General features: G+C 58.7%; 1 protein-coding gene across 2 annotated transcripts in view; it reads right to left on the bottom strand.

Moving 5' to 3' along the window:
• Positions 1-972: 972 nt before the first annotated feature.
• Positions 973-18,865, bottom strand: part of NOL4L (nucleolar protein 4 like) — a 119,810-nt gene continuing 101,917 nt past the window's right edge. For both annotated transcript variants that reach the window (XM_069495395.1, XM_069495396.1), the window contains 6 exons: positions 13,983-14,260; positions 11,539-11,724; positions 11,246-11,437; positions 10,833-10,955; positions 10,206-10,407; positions 973-5,621 (listed from right to left, as the gene is read on the bottom strand). In XM_069495395.1, the coding sequence (XP_069351496.1) occupies positions 5,401-5,621; positions 10,206-10,407; positions 10,833-10,955; positions 11,246-11,437; positions 11,539-11,724; positions 13,983-14,260 (1,202 nt within the window). In that variant the 3' untranslated portion in view covers positions 973-5,400. The remainder of the gene's footprint in view (positions 5,622-10,205; positions 10,408-10,832; positions 10,956-11,245; positions 11,438-11,538; positions 11,725-13,982; positions 14,261-18,865) is intronic.

The following is an 18,865-nucleotide window of genomic DNA, read 5'->3' as shown; positions in this document are numbered from 1 at the left end:
CTTTCATGGTAATACTGAGGATTTGCTGTCCCTTGATCCTCACATCCTGGGAAAGGTGAGGTGTCGACGAGGTCCAGCTAGTGCTGCGCCCGAACCTGCTGTCTTTACGTGCGTCTCAGCCCCAAAGTCACACCCCCAGTGCAGGGCTTTCAAACTGCTGGCCCCTCTCCTCTGCTCTACTGCATAGAATTTGGCTACTGCATAGAATTTCTATTAAAAAAAAAAAAAAAAAAAAAAAGATTCTTATACCATTACTAAAAAGTCAAGGTTTTAATAACAACTTTCACGTAGGTGTATGTGTGTATACACGACAGTAAAATGTATGGTTTTAACTCACAAAGTTGTTTTTAAACCCATGAAAATCAAGTTTGTCCCCAGACATATTCACGCAATTTTTCCTTAAATAATATATGTAGGATGAAAAAAAACATGCACACATAAAGGTCTTTTGGGAAAAGTAACCCTTTTGTTTCCTCCCAGGGTGAGGTCCAGGGTTTTACATAGAATGGTGGAGTGTCAAGTACCAAAGGTTCAGAACTAGGGATCTTGTTTGCTTGGTTTCCCAAAGTAGCATTTAGGAATTGTTGTAGGAATTCAGTTTAGGTCATGTGGCCACGTGCTAGGGTGAGAGGTAGGAGAAAAGATTCAAGTTTTTTGCTGCATATCCCCCCTGTGCGTCTGCATCTGCAGGTGGGGTAGGGAGACTGAGACTTTGGTGGGGCACGGAGAGCTCTCTGCCTCTGCTCGACACCTGACTAGCACCGAGGAAAGGCTGTTTCCTTCCCTAACACACAGGCTGCTAAAATTACAGGTTTATTCAGGAAGATTTACTGAGGACCTTGTGTGTGCCAGATTACTGTCTAGGAAAAGGCAGAACCTACCAGTAGCAAGATGCTTCAGTAGCAAACTAGATTGAGAAGGACGAGAGCTGGCTGGCGGTGCCGCTGTTGACGGGAGACAGTGGAAGCAGTGTTCGGTTTGCTGTTCAGTGTTTATTAAGTAGATTCAGTCTTATATATGATATACAGGTTCAAAAGGAAAAGGATTCCACATACTTATGAAATCAGTGCATTTAGCAAGTAATACCATGGAGATAACAGCTCGATTAACAGCTCATTGGTCTTGTTAAGTGAGGGAGAGAGGGAGTCGGCCTGTGCTAGTCATTCCACAAACAAAACAGAATTTAGTCGCATCACGTAGAGAAGACACATTCTAAGAATTAAAATATTAAGCCACATTTACTGGAAAAACTCACTATATAGAACACAAATAATTTTTATAGAGAGCATTGAGGAGGAAGTCCTCACCTGCTTAGAAGAGCCACGTTAAGTTGCATAGGTGCATATCTGTAAAAATATAATTTAGAGGTGAAGCCATTGATTAATAAAGAGTCACCTTTAAAAGTCGGTGCCATCCACTGTTTGCCTTAAGTGCCATCTACTCGCTGTCTGGAGCCCCCGTCCCTCCCCGGAGGTGGTGCCTCATGAATGAGCTGCCCCCAGAGGAGCCCTGAAGAAATACTTGTACCATCTGCACTGAAAGTCCTAAAATCTCATCTCAGATGGGGAACTCACACTCTTGCAAAACATGTCTAAATTATGCCAGAGGATTGATGACCTCTTGGGTTGTCCCTAAGTCCTGGTTGGCTTGATCCTAAAGGCCACGTGAGTCATCTTGACCGTCTCACTCCCAGGCTGCCCAGAGGACTGTCATCCCACAGCTCTGCAGCGTGGTCCTGCCTTCGCTTCTCCTCTGTCCGCGCTGTGGCGCACCAGGGGCTGGCGGGAGGTCTCTGTTCTGACTCCTGGTCCTACATGGACCACATGATGGGAGCACGTGGACCATCTACCAGGTGGAAAGTGTTTTTCAGCAAATCTGAGTTCTACGTGGTGTAGGTTTTTTGTTTTTATTTTTAGGTGGAAACACAGGTAAAAAGTGAGAGGTTTTTGTTTTGTGGCTTTGCTAAGCAGATGAGCTTAGTGAGGTGCATCTTCCTCCTCAAGAGCGAGTCTTGCAGAACACACAGGGACTGGGGGCATCTGTACATGTAAACAGTACACTTTCACTGAGTCCAAAATTAGGAGCAAAAATACAAAGGTTCACATTGGTCTTAGGTAGATACAGGCGAGAAAGGATTGAGCTACTTAGCTCAGAAACAACAAAAACAAAGTTTCTAAAGCACCACTAAATTATATAAAAATCAGACCATGGACGGATTGAAACTGGTATTCTGGTGAAATACTTTACTATCTTGTAAAAAGTTTTACAAAAAAATTACAAATTAAAAGTATCAACCCTCTGAGTTCAAAGCAGCATTTTGAAAATGAACTGGTAGTTAATCCTATAACCACCCCTGGAGTTGTAAGTGGCCCTTGGGAATAGGGACGGATGGGTTGTTTGAAATCCTCTAAAACCCTCCTGGCCCCCTCCCCCTCAACACTGTCCTTGGGAGCAAACTGTCCCTTGTAAGAGCGGTGATGGTAAAATGAAATTCCGATGGGTTACACACACTTCTCACTGGTCTACTCGAGGATCCACCACTAAGACCAAAGGCCCACTTCTCCGATTCTTTTTTGTGGGATTAGCCCCCTGCAAAGACTCTGGAATTGCTACTCTGCATTTCCTTTTTAACTTAGGATCCCAAATGATTACTTTTGTGTCCTGAGGCCCTCCAGAAGATTTTTCAATGGCTGTGGGACAGGGCTTTGGGAGCCCTTTGGGAGAAGGCAGTCCCTTGGGTGAGGGCGAGACAGCAGCGAGCTTGGTTCATCAGAACCAGCTTTTTGGTGCTCTCCAAGTCAGGAGTAGAGGGAAAAGGGGTTGAAGCTGCATCTTTTGAAACAGAAGCAAAATAGAACAAGATCCCTGACTGAACCGGCTAGTGGAATCCTGTTTCCATGCACTAACTTGCTGCCCGTTCTGCCATCTCCAGGGCTTCGGGTGTAGCTTCACTGTGAAGGACCCCACCCAAGAGCTGGGGTCAACATGACAAAGTCCACCATCCTGGAGGGGTCCCCTGGAGTCCCAGTGGACTTCTACCACTGGCATGTCCTCTCCTTTCTCTTTAAAATACACTGACCCCACGCTCTTGCCGCAGTACTAAGGCAGGCTGGCGGTGGTCAGTCACCACAGTTTGAACTTAGAAAAACAACTTCAGATGGTAGCGTGTATGACCTTTAGATCTAATCCCTGGTGTGGGTGGTGGGAGGGAGCCCCTTCCCCGGCCTTTCTCACTTCTGTCTGCCAAGAAATGGACATTGTTCCTGTCCAGCTTGGGTACCGCCTCTGGGAGAAGTGAGTGACACATTAAGCAACTGATATCAGGAATTCTAGGGTGGCGATTGTCTCTGCCAGGTTTTAACATTAAGATTTTCACAAATTGCCTGGGGTAACATTTTCAAAAGATCTACCGATTACTTTGTTGTATTGTTCACACACAAAAATAAATATTTACACAAATTCAAACATCCGGGAGTAGTACTGCGCAGGTGGGACTGGACATGTGGATGCCGGGTGTGGGGGAGGCCTTGGGCGCTGGAGCTTGTGCTGTGCTAAGGGTGAGTCTCGGGTGTCCTGGCCCTGCCCGGAGGCCTGGGGACTGGTCAGGGAAGGCAGAGGTGGTGTGGCTGGGTGAGGTGTTGGAGGCCACTGAGAGAGAAGACCACCCCCAACCTCTAGGGGCTGGAAGCAAGCACGGGGTGGGCACCCTACCTTTCAGAGTTTCTGGATCTGAGGCAGGATGGGGCATCCGCACTTGTGCCCCCTTCCCACTCCTCCTGAGGGGGGTCTGCCACAGTGCCGGGAGGAAGTTGGCTGCAGAAAAGCTGGTTTGGGAAGGGGTGCCTGCTCCGGGTCGAGTGGCTCTCTGCGGCGATCCTAGGGGCCACTCGGCCCTGGCTCCCCTGGGGCCTCTTTGCTCTGAGGGAGGAAAGGCAACAGAGGGCTTCTGCCAGCTCTGGGCAGGGGCGGGCAGCAGAGAGCTGCTGTCATGGCTACGGAGTGTCGCGTGGAGAGGCCCCGCGGGCCTGCTGAGGTCTGGGCGAATCCCTGGTTTTAGCAGCACTGGCAGGTATTGCACTGAGCAAGAGGAAGTGCCTATCAGGGAGGAAGGAAACCAGGCCAGCTTTTTCCTTTTGCCCTTTTTCACACTCCAGGGATTATGGGTTTCTTCCAGGACTGGCCCCTCCAGAAGAAGGGCTGGTCTTAGGAGAGCCCAAGTGGCTTCTCCATTTCCACTGATGATCCCTTTACTCCAAACGTGGGGCGAGGGGGTGGGAACCGCAGTCTGCCCTGGAGCGCACAGCTGCCTGACAGCTGGGGGCGCACCCTGAAGAAACCTGCCCTTCCCGGCAGGTGTCTGAGGGCCAGGCCTGTGCAGGGAAGTATTCAGGCTCCCCGGCACCACAGTGAGGGCAGGGGCCTTGCTGCCACCTCCCAGTGCTCTGTCCCAGTACATAGCTGGGAGGGGCAGGGGCCTGGTTTAAGGAGCAGGACCCTCCTCGCTGGGCTCCAGCTCCTGGACACCCAGTCTGGACTTACCTCCCAGGCAGTCACTGTAGGGGGAGTTGGGGTGACAGCCGTTCAGAACAGGCTCAGGGCACATCCTGGAAAAAGCCCACGCTGGAGTGTGAGGTAGAGTACAGGTGACCATGTGACTGGGGCTTCTGTAGAGTGGGGTAGGGGTGCCTTTTTTGTTTTGCTTTGCAGTGGGTGTGCGTGAGGTCCTCCTGCTTGGTGGGGCCTGGCAGTATCCCTGGGACGGCACTGGGATCTGCTCCAGGACGGCCTGGCCGAGGGGTGGTGGCCTCCCCAGGGGGTGCTGGGCCCTCAGAGGGACAGCCAGCCTGGCACCCGCCCTGCCCCTGCCGGCCCCAGCCCGCGTCAGTGTAGTGATATGGAATGTTAGGTACGGGGATACATCCTTCTGATCAGACAGACACAGACTGGCAATCTGTACAAACACAAAAGAATCCATTTTCAGAAAAATAAATTACTAAAGGGAGAGGAAGAAAGGGTCCACTTTGTTTTTCTCAATAAATATGCAATTCTGCTCACCTAAGACTTGAAAGGTAATTATCTGGGGGTGGGATTCTAACATCAGGGTCCACGAAGGTGATTCTAAATAGAGCTGCAGCCCCGGCGCGTTGGCAGGGGAGCCCCACCCTTCCAGAGCTGCCCCCATTGGCCTCTTCCAAGCAGGTCAGAGCACCCGTGTGGTGAGATTCCAAAAAAAAGTGTCCTTGTGCCCAAAGTCTCAGGTGCTTGGAGTGTGGCTAGAAACAGCTCTTTTGGATCCCACCTCTTTCAAAAACCAAATGTACCAACTGGTGAGGCAGGAAGCCAGGTCCGGGCTGGGACAGCCTCCTTCCCGAGGGCAGTGCACTCCAGGTGCCGGCGGGGTCAGTTCTGCTGTAAGATGAGGTTTTCCAGTTCGTCTGCGGAGCGCAGCAGGAAGGCGGCGGACTCCCGGTAGCCGGCGATGAGCTGCCGCACGGCGCTGATCTCCGTGGGGCTGAGCTGGGCGCTGGGCATGGTCCTGCTGGTGCTGTTGCTGGAGGGGGTGGGCGTGGGGGTGGTGGAGGTGGTCGAGGCCCCGCCTTTCATGCTGAGGTCCGTGGGCCCTGTGGAGAGGGAAACGGGGTAAGGGAAGGAGCAGACACCCTGCCCGGCATCTGGGAGGCGAGGTGTCCTTTACGCGGTCATCACCCTGAGCCTCGGTGCCTGCTGCCAGTCAGGCTGGAGTCTGGGGCCCTGGGCTGTCTCCCTAGTGCCTAGAATGGGGTCTCTGGGCACCGTGTGACAGGTGCAAGCTGCTGCTGAGAGGCTTGCCCTGGATCACAGGGTGAACGCGTGCACCGCAGGTGGCGGGGAGGGTGCCACGTGGCAAGTGCACAGGCAGAACGGCCTCCTGCCCTAGCTCCCTGGCATGGCTTGTGCCCCTGTGCTTTCTGAGCACCCCCAACACACGCAGCCCAAGCTCTGGCCCAGGCGAGGAAGCAGAAGCCTTGGAGGCAAAGGGACTTCCTGAGATCTGCCTCTCCGCAGTGCGCTAAGAGGAGCTTGGGAACGGGGAATAACAGTCCCATAAAGGAACTGTGGGGACAAGCACTGCGAGACAGTCTGTCTGCGTGCGGAGGGGAACAGTACAGACCTGTGTGCTACCCTCCCCACTCGGGGAGGCTGGGAGGGGAGATGGTGTGCGGGTGTCCACGATGGAGCCACAAAAGACCAGTAACAGGAACACCTGCATGTGCACAGAAGGAAGGGGCTCTTCCAGCTGGAGGGAAGCCCGAGAGGCCAGCCTCCCTGCGTGGCTGGGGAAGGAGGCAGCGGCCAAGCCGGGACGGCGCTCCCACCAGAGGGGGCGCGGGCCCTGGGGGTGCAGGGAGGGGCCGGCTGTTCCGCTCTTTCTGCTGGGCCTCAGCACCTGGAGTCCCCCCTTCCTTTGAGGATTCCTTTTGTACCTGAGTGAGGTGGAAACAGGACCCAGACAGGCTGTCTGGGGACATCGCCTGCCCTCTGCCCTGGGATGGTGGCAGCAGAAGAGGGAGCCCCTCTTCTGGGACACAGTAGGGGGGTGTGTGTCCTAGGGGAGGGGCATCAGGCCCGATTTCCTCTCCGCCTTTCCCAAGAAGCTCTGTGGGGTGAGCTGCTGGCTTTGGAGTCGAGTGTGGATTCAAGTCCCACTCTGCTACTTCACTGGCAAAATCTCCAACCCCTCTGAGCCTGAGAGCCCTCGTCTGCAAACTGAGGCAGCTCTCGTGAGCAGGAGCCGGGGCGCCAGTGGGAAGGCTTCTCGGCCCCCGGAGGCCTGACTGCCCAGTCCGGCCCTCTAGGAAAGGGCTCCTAAACTGGAGCTGGAAAAGCATTCTTATGCGGGGTTCAGCAAGAAACAGCCAACGCAGGTGGGAGCTGGGGGTTCCTCAGGAGGCCTTCTCTCATCCAAAGAGGTCAGCCTCCCTGTTTCCTGCCCACAGCCCACAGCCCGGGCTTATCCCACACGGGGTGTGGGGCTGCTCTGGGGGACCCACCACCTCCTCACTACCCTGTAGGTTCTGATGGCCACACGTGCTCATTAGTGTATCTACAGTGGCAGTTTTTATGCTGCTGTAAAGAGAGATGGACAAGTAAGTGCTCGTCACTGGAGACGTCTAGACCAGAAGTAACATCTTGGGAGAAACTATGGAAACTCAACTGCTGCTAAAAGGAAGCTGGTGCAGCCTCCAAATGGGGAAGGAAGTTGGAGTCTAAGATGGGACAGTTTGTCACATGGGGTTATTTCCTCTCTGACCAGAGAACATGGACATCAAGAAGCAGGTCCTAGGAACTGGTTCGCTAAAGAATGTCCTTGGAATTGAGAGTTAAAGGAACTGTTAAGTCTGTTAAAATCAAACGCAGGAGGAAGGAGTTCGGGCTGTGTGTTACCGGAACCAGCAGCCAAGCAGGGGACTGACTCCCAAGTTGGTGGCCAACTGGGCGACCAGGCCAGGCAGACCTGTCAGGTACTGCAGGGGACGGACACCGAGGGATGGGGAGGAGAGGGTTTGGTTCCCTCTGGGGTGGCTCTGGTCCCCTTCAGACAATGCTTGGGGGTGGCTGGAGCCTCCTGCCACGGCCAATGTGAGCAGCATCTGGCAGTGGGCACTGGGCGTCCTCTCTTTCCTCCTTCCGTTCCCAAATCTTACCCTGTTTGTGCCTGTGCTCAGAGCCTTCCTTCCTTCGCCCCTGGGCTGCAGCTAAAGCCTGCAAAGGAGGAGGTCCCTGTTGCCCACAGCCAGTCTGATCTGGAGACATCCCCACGCAGGCTCTGGTTACAGCCGGGCGCTTGCTGGATGGCTGGTGGAGGGGCGGAGGTGCCAGCACCCCAGGCAAGACAGGCAGAGCCCGATTCCATCTAAGCTGATTTGCATCTCCAGATGACAACATAATGAGCAAAGTGAGGAGCTCCGAGCCATTAATACGGCTGCCCAACCGAGGTACCAAACTGACTGAACAATCACTTAAAAGGCCGCGCCTGGGGAGGGAGGGCAGAGGGACTGGGTAGCCCTACAACCACATGGCTGCTGCTCATTTTCCTCCAACTGCTGGGGGGGAAATGTTCTTCAAATGAGGTGCCAGCGCTCACAGGATGGGGGCTGCGCCAGGCAAGGAGGTAAATGACCAGATCTCTGCCTCAGTGACCTCCCACCCACCTCTAAGGATCCAGGGTGCACAGGACGGGGCAGGCAGCAGGCCCAGCACCCCACCAGAGAGGCCCTTGTGAGAAGGGCAGCCCTGAGATAGGACACACTGGGTGGCATCAGGGAGAAGCTTGTCACCATCGTCTACTGCCTGGGAGGGATCAGGGCCTCGGTCGCCCCTACCTGTCCTGCCCACGTCTAGGGGGCAGGGCTGGCGGATGGCTCTTCTTCCTGGAAGGGGGACAACCACTCCACCTCTCGCTGTGCTGGCCACTCTGGCCTTAGCTTCAGGGATTAGGGCCAGGCGGCCTCTTATTTTAGGTTAAGAGGCATTAGGAAGGGATGAGGAGTTAAGCCCAGGCAGGAATCTTCCAGGGACCTGCACATACTTCCTGGTTCTGGGGGGTGTGGCGAGCGTGGGGCAGGGGCTGGCTCCAGGGTGGGGGCGGCCTGGGCTTCCTGCCAGGGGTAGGACTGGCCCCTCCCTTGCTGCCCTTAAGCCGAGGGTAAGGGCTTTTTTTTTTTTTTTTTGAGACAGAGTGTCACTTTGTTGCCCTGGCTAGAGTGAGTGCCGTGGCGTCAGCCTAGCTCACAGCAACCTCAAACTCCTGGGCTCAAGCGATCCTACTGCCTCAGCCTCCCGAGTAGCTGGGACTACAGGCATGAGCCACCATGCCCGGCTAATTTTTTCTATATATATTTTAGTTGTCCATATAATTTCTTTCTATTTTTAGTAGAGACGGGGTCTCACTCTTGCTCAGGCTGGTCTCGAACTCCTGACCTTGAGCAATCCACCCGCCTCGGCCTCCAGAGTGCTAGGATTACAGGCGTGAGCCACCGCGCCCGGCCTAGCGTAAGGGCTTGAGGGATTCTCAGGTGTGTCCAGCCAGGACCTGGCACCAGGCTTCCCCGGCTTGCAGGCGGCACCTTCCTCCGATCTACTCCCCGAGCAGCACCTCGGTGTCCTCAACACTTCCCCTCAACTCCCTGGCCTCGGAACGACCCCCGAAGCACACCCCTGCTGCCTCTGGCCCTCCCCATTCGAACCTTCTCACCACAGGGGCAGACAGAATGATGCAGACAACACAATTCACAGCTCTTCTGTGCTCAAACCCTAGCAGCGGCTCCTCCCCAGAACAGAACAAAACCCACATGCCTGGCCCAGAGCCCCCAGGACGCTCGCCACAGGCTGGCTCCACTCCTGCCCTGCTGCCCTCGGCCTCAGAGCGAAAGGGCCTAAGGGCCTAAGGGCCCCACTCCAGTTCCTGCTCAGGGCAGCACTTAACTCCACGAAACAGTTTCTGTCTCTTCGGGGACTGTTTCTCTAGTAATGGCCTGTGTCCCATCTGCAGCAGAGCTGCCTGGGACGCCACCAGGAAAGCACCTACCGAATCACTCAGCAGCGGGAGTGCAGCCAAGGGAACAGGTGTGTAACCTTCGCCCCACGTGACGTGGATGTGGGCACTGTGAGTGCAGGGACAAGGGCTGAGGCCCAGCTCCTGGGTAAGCGGCCATGCACCGAGGCCTGGGGAGGGAGGTGACCTGCCCAGAGCTGCTCGGCAGGGCCGCCGGGCCACAGCCAAATAGGGCCAGGCCTGGCCCTGCAGGAAGCATCTCCCTGAGCCTCAGTCGTCATGGTGAGACTGGGGCGTGGAGAGGATTCCACTCGGGGAAAGAGCGGAGCCTTGGCTGCCACTCGGTCGTGCTCACGGGGGCCCTGGGGGAGCAGAACCAGCGAGGCACCAGCAGGGCGTGAAGCAGGCTGGGAGCAGCCTCTCCAGTGGTGAGGCGGCGGCGGGAGGTTTTTGTGTTTAACCGGCTGAGTCGTCCTTACCTTCTGATCTAAGGGCCGGCTAAGACGATGCAATGGGAGGGTGCCAGGAGCCGCCCCCTCTGGCTTCCTGAGCCGTGAGGGAGTCCCTTGGCCTTGCCGGCCTCTGCTTTCCCCCTACCCGCCCCTCCCTGGGGCTGTGTGCGGGCTGTGTGCTGGTCAGGGGGCCAGAGCCTGGGCCTCCCCGGACTCACCGTTACTGTGATTTCCTGTCTGGAGGGAAGCAGGGGGCTGCAGGTTGCTGCTCAAGGCCCCATAACCGCGGTAACTGTAGTTGAGGCCGCCGTTGACGTACACAGGGTCCTGGGAGTAGGAGGAGGCTGGCAGTGAGTAGGTGGAGTGGGTGATGGCTGCGGAGTCCCGCGAGTGCTGCTTGTCCAAGGCTATGGGCTCATCCTGCAGAGGGACAAGGTGGCGCTGGAAAACTGGGGACAGCCAGCCCCAGCCTCTGTCCCTGGGCGTGGCCCCAGGTCTCCTGGGACCCAATGCTGCGGCTTGGCCTGTGGGATTCTGTCCCTTCCCCGGTCACCTTGCCCCTAACCCCCCCATCCCCCCATCACCCTATGGGCATATTTGATCTGTCACTGCCCAGATGAAGACCCTCTGGTCCCAGGATGAGGGCCAGACTCTTCCTTAGGAGGCCTGTGATACCTTTGACCGACTCCAGCCACCTCTTGGAGCTGGACGGTGCAGCTAGGAGGGCGAGGACAGGGCCAGGCAGGCACCATCAGGCCACACCCATCCGAGGATGCCCTCCCTGCTCCCTTCGCAGCCGCCCCACCGCCCAGGAGCGGCCCCGGGGGTGACAGGGGAGCAGGTACCTGCGAGGACTGGTAGATCTCCAGGCGCATCCTCTTGGCCGCCTTTCTCGTCTCACTTTCGCAGGCAGCTGCCAGGATGTTCTCTGCCATGGCCGAGGTCAGGTGGGGTGGCGTGGGTCTGGTCTGCAGGCAGAGCAGGGATGCAGCTAGTGTGGGGCTCGTGCAGAGACCCTGCCCTGGAGGTGGGCGGTGCAGAGCTGGGCCTGGGGATCCAGTGCCTTCACCTACAGAGCCGGGTGGCCCTTCTGGGCCCCCGTTCCCTCACTGTCAGAACAGGATTACAGAACCTGCTTCCAGGGCTACTGGGAGGACGATGGGAGACTGCGTGGCTAAGGGTCGCCCAGGAATCCCAGGGGTGCAGCTGGAGGTCGGTGGTGGCACAGGGAGAGGACGGGCCGGGCGGGAGGGCTCACCATCTCCATGCCGTTCTTCTTCATGCGACGGCAGGACTTGAGGTACGTGCGGATGCGCTTGCGGGCCCGCTCCTGGAACTCGGGGAACTGCCGGCTGCAGGACTCGATGATGGCCTGGATCTTCTCCTTGGGCTGCTTGGAGATGGGCACCATGCGGTCCAGGTTCTCGTCCACAAAGAGACGCACAAACATCTGTGGAGACACGGTCACGGGAGGGCTGGCCCTGGCCCGCCCTGGCCCACCACGCCCCACCACGCCCCACCACGCCCCACCGGCGCCTGGCCTGTGCTCACATTGAAGGCCTTGAGACGCTCGGGGTCCATGCCCTCAGAGTCATTCATCTTGTCGTTGTCCTCATGGTCGTCATGGTCATCATCGTCGTCATCTGCTGTGGGGGCCCGGCCCACCGTCAGGTCCTCAGGGCAGCCACTGACCTCAGTCTTGATGGAATCGTAGCTCCCGGAGCTGTACGGGGGCGACTGAGGAGAGGGCAGGAGGCAGAGGTTGGACCGGGCAGCTGCCCGTGGCCTCGCTTGGTCTCCTGCAGGTGGTAAGCTTGGGTGCCAGGGTGGCGAGCCCACCCGGCTGCCACGTGAGTCACAGCTGCAAGGCCCCGAGCGGGTCACCCCGCCTCCTGCTCCCTTCATCTGTGCGAAGGGGACGGCAATGCTGACACCTCCCTCCTGGGCTGCTGTACGGCCCGACCACAGCAGCACATATCAGCTGTTGGCTCGGCAGTGGTGCCCACACCAGGACCTGCCACGCGGTTCGACAAAGGCAGACATGAGGACTCCCACCGCCGGCTGGCTGCTCACTGTGCCAAGATCTACTTAGCTTCGGGGTTTCCCCCCCTGATCCCCAAAGGGCTGCAACCCTGAGCTGACAACTGAGCTGTCACCAAAGCAGCCAGTGCGCTGTCTGTTGGAGACGAGGGACAGATGGGCTGGGAGAGGGAGTCAGCCAAGGTGACAGGTCCATTAGGCAGAGTGTGTCCCCACTGCTCCGGGCCTAGGCTTCTCCCGTCCATTCCCCAAGGGTGATCCTGGGGGCCCCAGTGAGGATGTGAGGGTAGAAAGGGGCAAAGGGGGCCAGAGCCAGCCTGCCCAGGTGGGCGCCCGTCCTACAGCAGAGAAGGGCTCCAAGCCTCTGCCCCGACCCACGAGCTCCTCCTGGACAAGCCCCCCTGCCCATCTCTCCTTGCAACGCAGCTCCCCACTTTCCTCCCTGCTTTCTCCACCTTGTCACCCTTCCTGGCTCAGCTCCCACACCACCTGTCTCCTCCCCTGCGCTCAGGGCGCTGCTCTGGGATGGCTCTCTGAGGACCATCTGCCTTTTACAGAGTCTGCACCTTTGTTGTGTCCTGATTTCGGTCGTTTGGATCCTGACTGGCAGTGGCCCAGGGACGTGGTCCCTGCCCTTAAGGAGGCTGGCATCTAGCAGGTAAGTTGGGCCCAGGGAACAAAGACCCAGTCAGACCTTGTGACGTGGCAGCCTGGCGTGGCACAGCCCGGGAGGCATCACACCAGTCACGGAGGAACGAGTCAATGACGATGCAAGCTGCCCGTGCCTGGTCCCATAGCGCGGCTCCCACCAGGCCTCTCTCCCTGGGACCATGCCCAGGGGCGTCACAGGCTCGGCTCTCCCATGGGCCCTGGCCTGGCACCTGCCTCTTCATCCATAAGGGGCAGGATGCTCAGGCCCCCAAGCTGCCTACCAGCTGGCTATGTGGCCCTCGGCAAGTCACATTCCCAAGCTACTCCTTCGCCAAATTCTCGGCCAGGGCAGACAGACTCAGAGAAAACTACAATGGGAGCTGCTGGTGGCACTCCTGTTCCCATCTCACTTCCTTGGTCCCCCCATGCACCCTGTGGCCATGGTGGCAAAGGCTGGGGTCCTGCTGAGCAAGACTCACTCCCTCCATGGAACACCAGCTCTGTCTGCCCCTGGGACCCCGTCAGAGATTGGCCTGCCAGGCTCCCAGCCAGGCGAGACACGCGGCGACAGCTCGATACCCATGCCTCGGTACAGAGCTCTCTCATGATGCGCTCCATCTCAGGCAAGCACTGGCACCTACCCTCCCCGCTCTGCAGAGAAAACAGGCCCGGGGCGGGGGTGGGAAAGGGCCTATCCAAAGGTACACGGCTGCGGGCCAGGGAGGTGAGGCTCCCAGAAGGCACTTCTGGCCCCCAAGCCCAGGCTGGAGAAATATGCTACTGCAGGCAATCTTAGCGGCCCAGAGGCAGCTGGTGGAAGCACCCACATCAGCCTGGGCAAGAGGGGAGTCCCACCCCCACCTCCCTGGGCCCTCAGCCTGTCTCTGCACCATCTGCAAAACGGGACAGGTGTGCAAGTGGCCAGGAAATGTGAGGCCTGTGCCTGTCTGTGCTGAATGTCGCCACTTGCTGCTGTTATTCACAGCAGACTATTCCAGGGGAGGGGACAGGCCACAGGGACACATATCACCTACCAGCTTCACCAAGGAAGGGGCCCCATCAGCCCCACTTCACAAATGGGGAACCAGGCTCAGAAGTGGGGGGCCTTGCTTGAGGGCACACCCCAAGCCATCTCCCCTTCCAGAGCCTCTACAGGAAAATGGCAGCCACTGCCACTGCCCTGACTTGGTGTCACACACAGGCTGGTTCCAGCTATGCTCCAGACGTATACAGTAGCATCTTAGCCTCACAACAACCCTGCTGTCTACAGAAGGAAATGGACTCTCAGCCGCAGCCGCACACACCTCAGGGGTGCTCTTCACCCCGTACTTGACACGGCTCCGCAGCCCGTCGGCGCTGCAGCCATCCGCGGGGTAGGAGGGGGTGCCGAGCGCCGTGGCAGGTGGGAGCTTGTCACACAGGTTGATGGGCTGATCCTCGGCGGTGGCAGTGAAGTCCATGGGGGCCACGGCGCCGTTGCCATTCATCTCGGGGAAGGCAGGGTCGCCCTGCGTGCTGCTCGACGTGGACGGGTTCAGGGTGGAGGAGCCATTGCCACTGCCACTCTCGGAGGAGGAGTCGTCTGGAACAAGAGGCCTGGGTGTGAGGCCCCATCCCAGCACATGCCACCCCCCCAGACAATCCCTCCCCCTGCAGGGCATCGCACAGAAGCCACTTTGGAGTTCCTGCCCAGAGTACCTGCCTTGTGTCTTCCACGTTGGGGGGCAGGGGGAGAGCGTGGCTCCGAGAGTCCAGCCTCAACTCTAGCCTGAAGCCTCGGCTAAGGCAGCCACAGGGTTCTTCTGCCAGAGTGGTGGGGCCGGCAGGCACAGGGCAGCCATGGCCATTCCTCCTGCACGCCAGACCCTCAAACACAGCCAGGCTCCAGGAAGCCCGGCTTCAAGGGCCTGCGAGTGAGTGGCCTACCAGAGGTCCCTGGACACCCCAGAGGCTGCTTGGGGCTTGGCCAGACTCTCCCTTCTCCCCAGCTGCCAGGACGGCACCTTCCCACCCACCGTGTTCCCCCTGCTCAGAACGGCTTTGCCCTTCACACCCTCAGGGGCCCCTCCCCACACTGGGCCCCTGAATTTTTCCTCCTTTTGCTGGAGGAGGGAGGAGTGGCTCCATAGTGACCCCCCAGTCACCGACTCCCTCCTGCAGGCAGGCACAGCTCCACCTCGGCAGCCTATGTACAAACGCGCTGCGCCCGCTGCCCTCTGGGCACAGCCCCCAGGCTGGGGTCTGGGCACAGCCCTCTGGCACCTGAGCGGCCGGCCGTCGCTGCTTTCCTGCAGTGGGCAGCCCAACAAAGCACTGCCGAGGGCGCCCCCTGCTGTGGAGAGCGCGGCACTGCCCGCCTGCCGAACCTGGGAGAACAAACTTTAACTAGGGAGACTGGATATTGTCAGATGAACTCCAGGCCTCTCTTCCCACCGGGCCCCAGCCGCCTGCTTGATCCGCTGAGACAGCAGAGGCCACTGCCACCCTGGAACTCCCGGGGTCACTCTCAGGTGAGCACCCGCGTGGTTCCCGGTGGCGCCCTGGAGGCTCTGCACCTGCACCCAGCGCGGGTGGGGGAGGGGTGGCCGCAGTGAGCCCTGGCCACATCCCAGGCCGCCCCTTCCCCCAGGCCAGGGTCGCGTGGACCCCACCCCCACCCTCTCAGCCGGCAGATTATGAAGATTTAGTCCCCAGTGCTGGGCACTGGGCACGCGCACCTCCTGAGCGTCCCCATGGCGACCGAGCGGCTCTAGAGCCCCAACCAATCGCCGGGCTCCCGGCTGCCCGGGGGCGGGACCAGGCTGCCCATCAAGCAGCCAGGCCGGGCAGAGGGGGATGGGAAAGGCCGCGGCGCAGTGGCACCCCTCCCCCTCGGCTGCAGCAGGTCCCCTGGGCCTGGCGTCCTGTTCTCCTCCTCCTCCTGGCAGCGGGGCTCCACTGCTCCCTCCATCCTGCAGGGCAGCTCCAGGTTCTGCTCAAAGCCCCCCCCCCAGCTCCCCTACACTAGCCCACATCCCAGAGCAGCCGCGGGGACCTCAGCCTCCCCGCCCCTCCTCCTCCGGCACATACGGGTCTCGTTTTCTCCTGGCAGTATCTCCAGCGACCAGCCTGGACGTTGTGGAATGCACAAATCACCCAGCATCTTTACTGAGCACCTACTGCATGCTGGACCTGTCCCAGGCCAGGAAACAAAGTAATGACTACAACCAAGGTGCCAGCCCTCCTGGGGCGCAGATGCGCGTAACTGAACCTCATGGATAACCCAGAAAGTGAATTGTGGGAGTGGGGGCACCAACCGGCCTCTAACGTGGGGAACCCCCCAGTCTTCCTGCGCTGCCCCCTCCCTGCACTCTACCCCTTTACATTGGGGCCTAATCGGAGCCCCCCTGTTCCATAACCTTCCTGGGCCCCCGCCCCTGTGTGCTCAGCCTCCTGACCGCAGCCACGCCCCGCCCTGTGCTTGGGCTCTCCCGTCCATCTGCTGCCATGATCCTCCTAGCTGAGCAACGTCAGCCAGCCTTTAAGGGCCTGGCTCCACGCTGCCTCCTTGGGGGGGTCCTTCCTCCCCGCCCCTAGGAAGGAGGTACAGCCCCAAACCCAGCCTGCTGCCCACCCTTCCAGGGATACTTCACGCCTCCTTCACCTGGCCCAGGGTCGTCCTGAGGGCTGCCAGCCCCACCAGGGCAGGCCGTGTCACCAAAGAAGCCCCCACAGAGTCCAGGAGCCTCCACTGGGGACAGGGACGGACACCCACGCTGGCTGATTGCCTGAGCTCCCAGGAGCTCTGTAAGAGGCCTGTTCTTAGCCCACCTTGCAGGTGCAACTTCATACCCTGACACCATCCTTGTAGGCCACCTGCTAGACCTCGCAGGGCCTTGGGTTCCTCCGCGGGAAGGAGGGGCCACTCCTCAGCAGGCCCCATGCCTGGCTCACAGCGAGCCAACGGTCACCGTGCTCACCACGGGCATCAAGCCAAGGCCGGCTACAGTGCCACACCCTGCAGGGGGCCAGAGGTGGCATCCCATCATCTGCCTCCCTGGCCAGGTTTCCCCTGGGGGGATGGGCTCGCCCTCCCTGGGTGAGCACACACGAGCCTCAGGTGCTGCCTGGGACACACGGGGTACTCTGGGGCCCCACCCAGGTCAGCAGCCTGGGGGGCCACTCTCTCCCACCGCCAACACCTTCGCTCAGAGCTGTGTACCTGGCCAGGGAGCAGCAGGCACTTGCCCCAGTGGCGGCCCCCCTCCCTGTACTCAGGTGCCACCCGGTCTAGCAAGGGCAGTGGTTGGGCAGATGAGACCCAAGAGGCCATGTATTCCAAGGTTTTTAGAAGAAACTGGAAATCTGTAACATTATGTAAATATCCAGATAGTAAAATACTGGTCACTGATTTACATCGTTTACATTTTGAAAAACCTTGACAAATAAATGGACAGACCAAATGTGGTCTAGCCAGACAATGGACATTATTCAGCCGTAAGTCTGGATACAAGCTACAACGTGGTGAACCTTAAAAACATCACGCGAAGTGAAATGAGCCGGACAGAAGGATAAATATTGAATGATTCCACTTACACGCAATATTCAGACTAGGCACACTCAGGGGCAGAAGGTACATCAGAGGTTACCAGGGGCCGAGGGTCACTGCTCCACGGGGACAGAGATTTTGTTTGCGGTACTGAACAATGGTGCTGAACTGTGTACTTAAACGTGGTAAAAATGGCAAGTTTCATGTTATACATATTTTGTACCAAAAAGCCCCCAAAACAAAACGAAACCTTGAACAGGCCTATGGGCCCCCGTTAACAGGCTCTGATGCCAGCCCAGGCACCCACACACACCTGGGGCAGGGAGGGCCAGCCACACACACAGAGCCCACATCAGAGGGACAAAAAAAAAAAAAAAAAAAAAAAAATCACAGCACCTGTGTTCCCCACTCATGCCGCAGTCTAGCCTACCCTGAGTCTGCGTGCGGGCGGCCCCCGGCCTGGCGTGCTAGCCACCCCCACACCGCCTGCCCTGGTGTGACCCCATCCATGTGGCTGTCTACAACCGGAGTGCCGCAGGTTTTGGCAGAATGCGGCGGGGTGGATGCCAGCTGTGTAGCCTCGAAGAGGCCACTTCACCTCCTTGAGTCTCAATTTCCCTTCAGAACGGGTCTCCCATCAGCAAAACAGGATTTATACGGTGTAGACAACATCTGGTATAGAGGAGGTGCTCAAAAGGGAAAAACCAGTGGGTTCCCAGCACCTGTTCTCTCGCTTCATAACTCGCCTGCTTCCGACGTACAAGGCTGCCCCGAGCCCGGCAGGTGCCGATTCTGGGGTGGGCACAGTGAGGGAAGGAGGGAGGACGAAGGGGCTGGGAGTTGCCGTGCCCGCCCTCGCCACCTCCTCTCCTCAGCACCTACCGCGTGTCAGCTCTGAGCTGGGCATCGGGGACCAGGGGTGACAAGGCAGGGGTGGGTGCTGCCCTTGGGGACTCACGCTCTAGTGAGCAAGAAACCAACCCAACAGTTCTAGAGGAGACTGGGCTCCGAAGAGGGAGTCACCAGCCAGCCCCCTGGCCCAGGACCTCACTCAAATGCTGCCACCTCAGGAAAGCCCCCTCGTGGCACGGCTCTGGCCCACTCCTCAGCAGAACCCACCCCAGGGCACGTGGGCTAGGGCTGGACTTGGGGGGACTCACCCTGGGAAGCCACGTGACCCGGCAGGGGCAGAGGTGCTGCTCGGGGTGGGCTTGGCTCCGTCTGTCCCTCAGCCCCACAGGCAGCGGCTGTGATCCTGGCTGTAACCCCCAGGCCTCCTGGTACACCCCCTGCCACCCCGGCTATGGGCCTCGCACCTGCTGTCCCTCTCCCTGCCTCACTTTGTCCCCAGCTGCCCCTGGCTTCTTCCCTCACTTCCAGGGCTCAGCAAGACCTCCCCTGGCTAGCCCTGCCCGCCTCCGACACACTGACCCCGTTACCTACTTATTCCAGAGCACTTACCATCTTCCCACAAAACTACCATGCTTACCGTGGCTCTGGCCTGTGCCCAGCCCCCACGGAAGCTGCCCCAGCCCTGGAGACCAGGGTTGGCAAATCTGCATCGGGTGGGCCCGGATCGCTCCTGTCTCCCTAGGAGCCACACCCTTCTCTCCGGGAGGGCACCGGAGTCTCCCAGGTTCCCCGGGGCGAGCATGTGCC

The sequence above is a fragment of the Eulemur rufifrons genome, chromosome 20 (assembly GCF_041146395.1).
Source record: "Eulemur rufifrons isolate Redbay chromosome 20, OSU_ERuf_1, whole genome shotgun sequence".
Lineage (NCBI taxonomy): Eukaryota > Metazoa > Chordata > Mammalia > Primates > Lemuridae > Eulemur > Eulemur rufifrons.
Note: the sequence above shows the minus strand (reverse complement) of the source record. Positions and strands in the feature narration are given on the sequence as shown.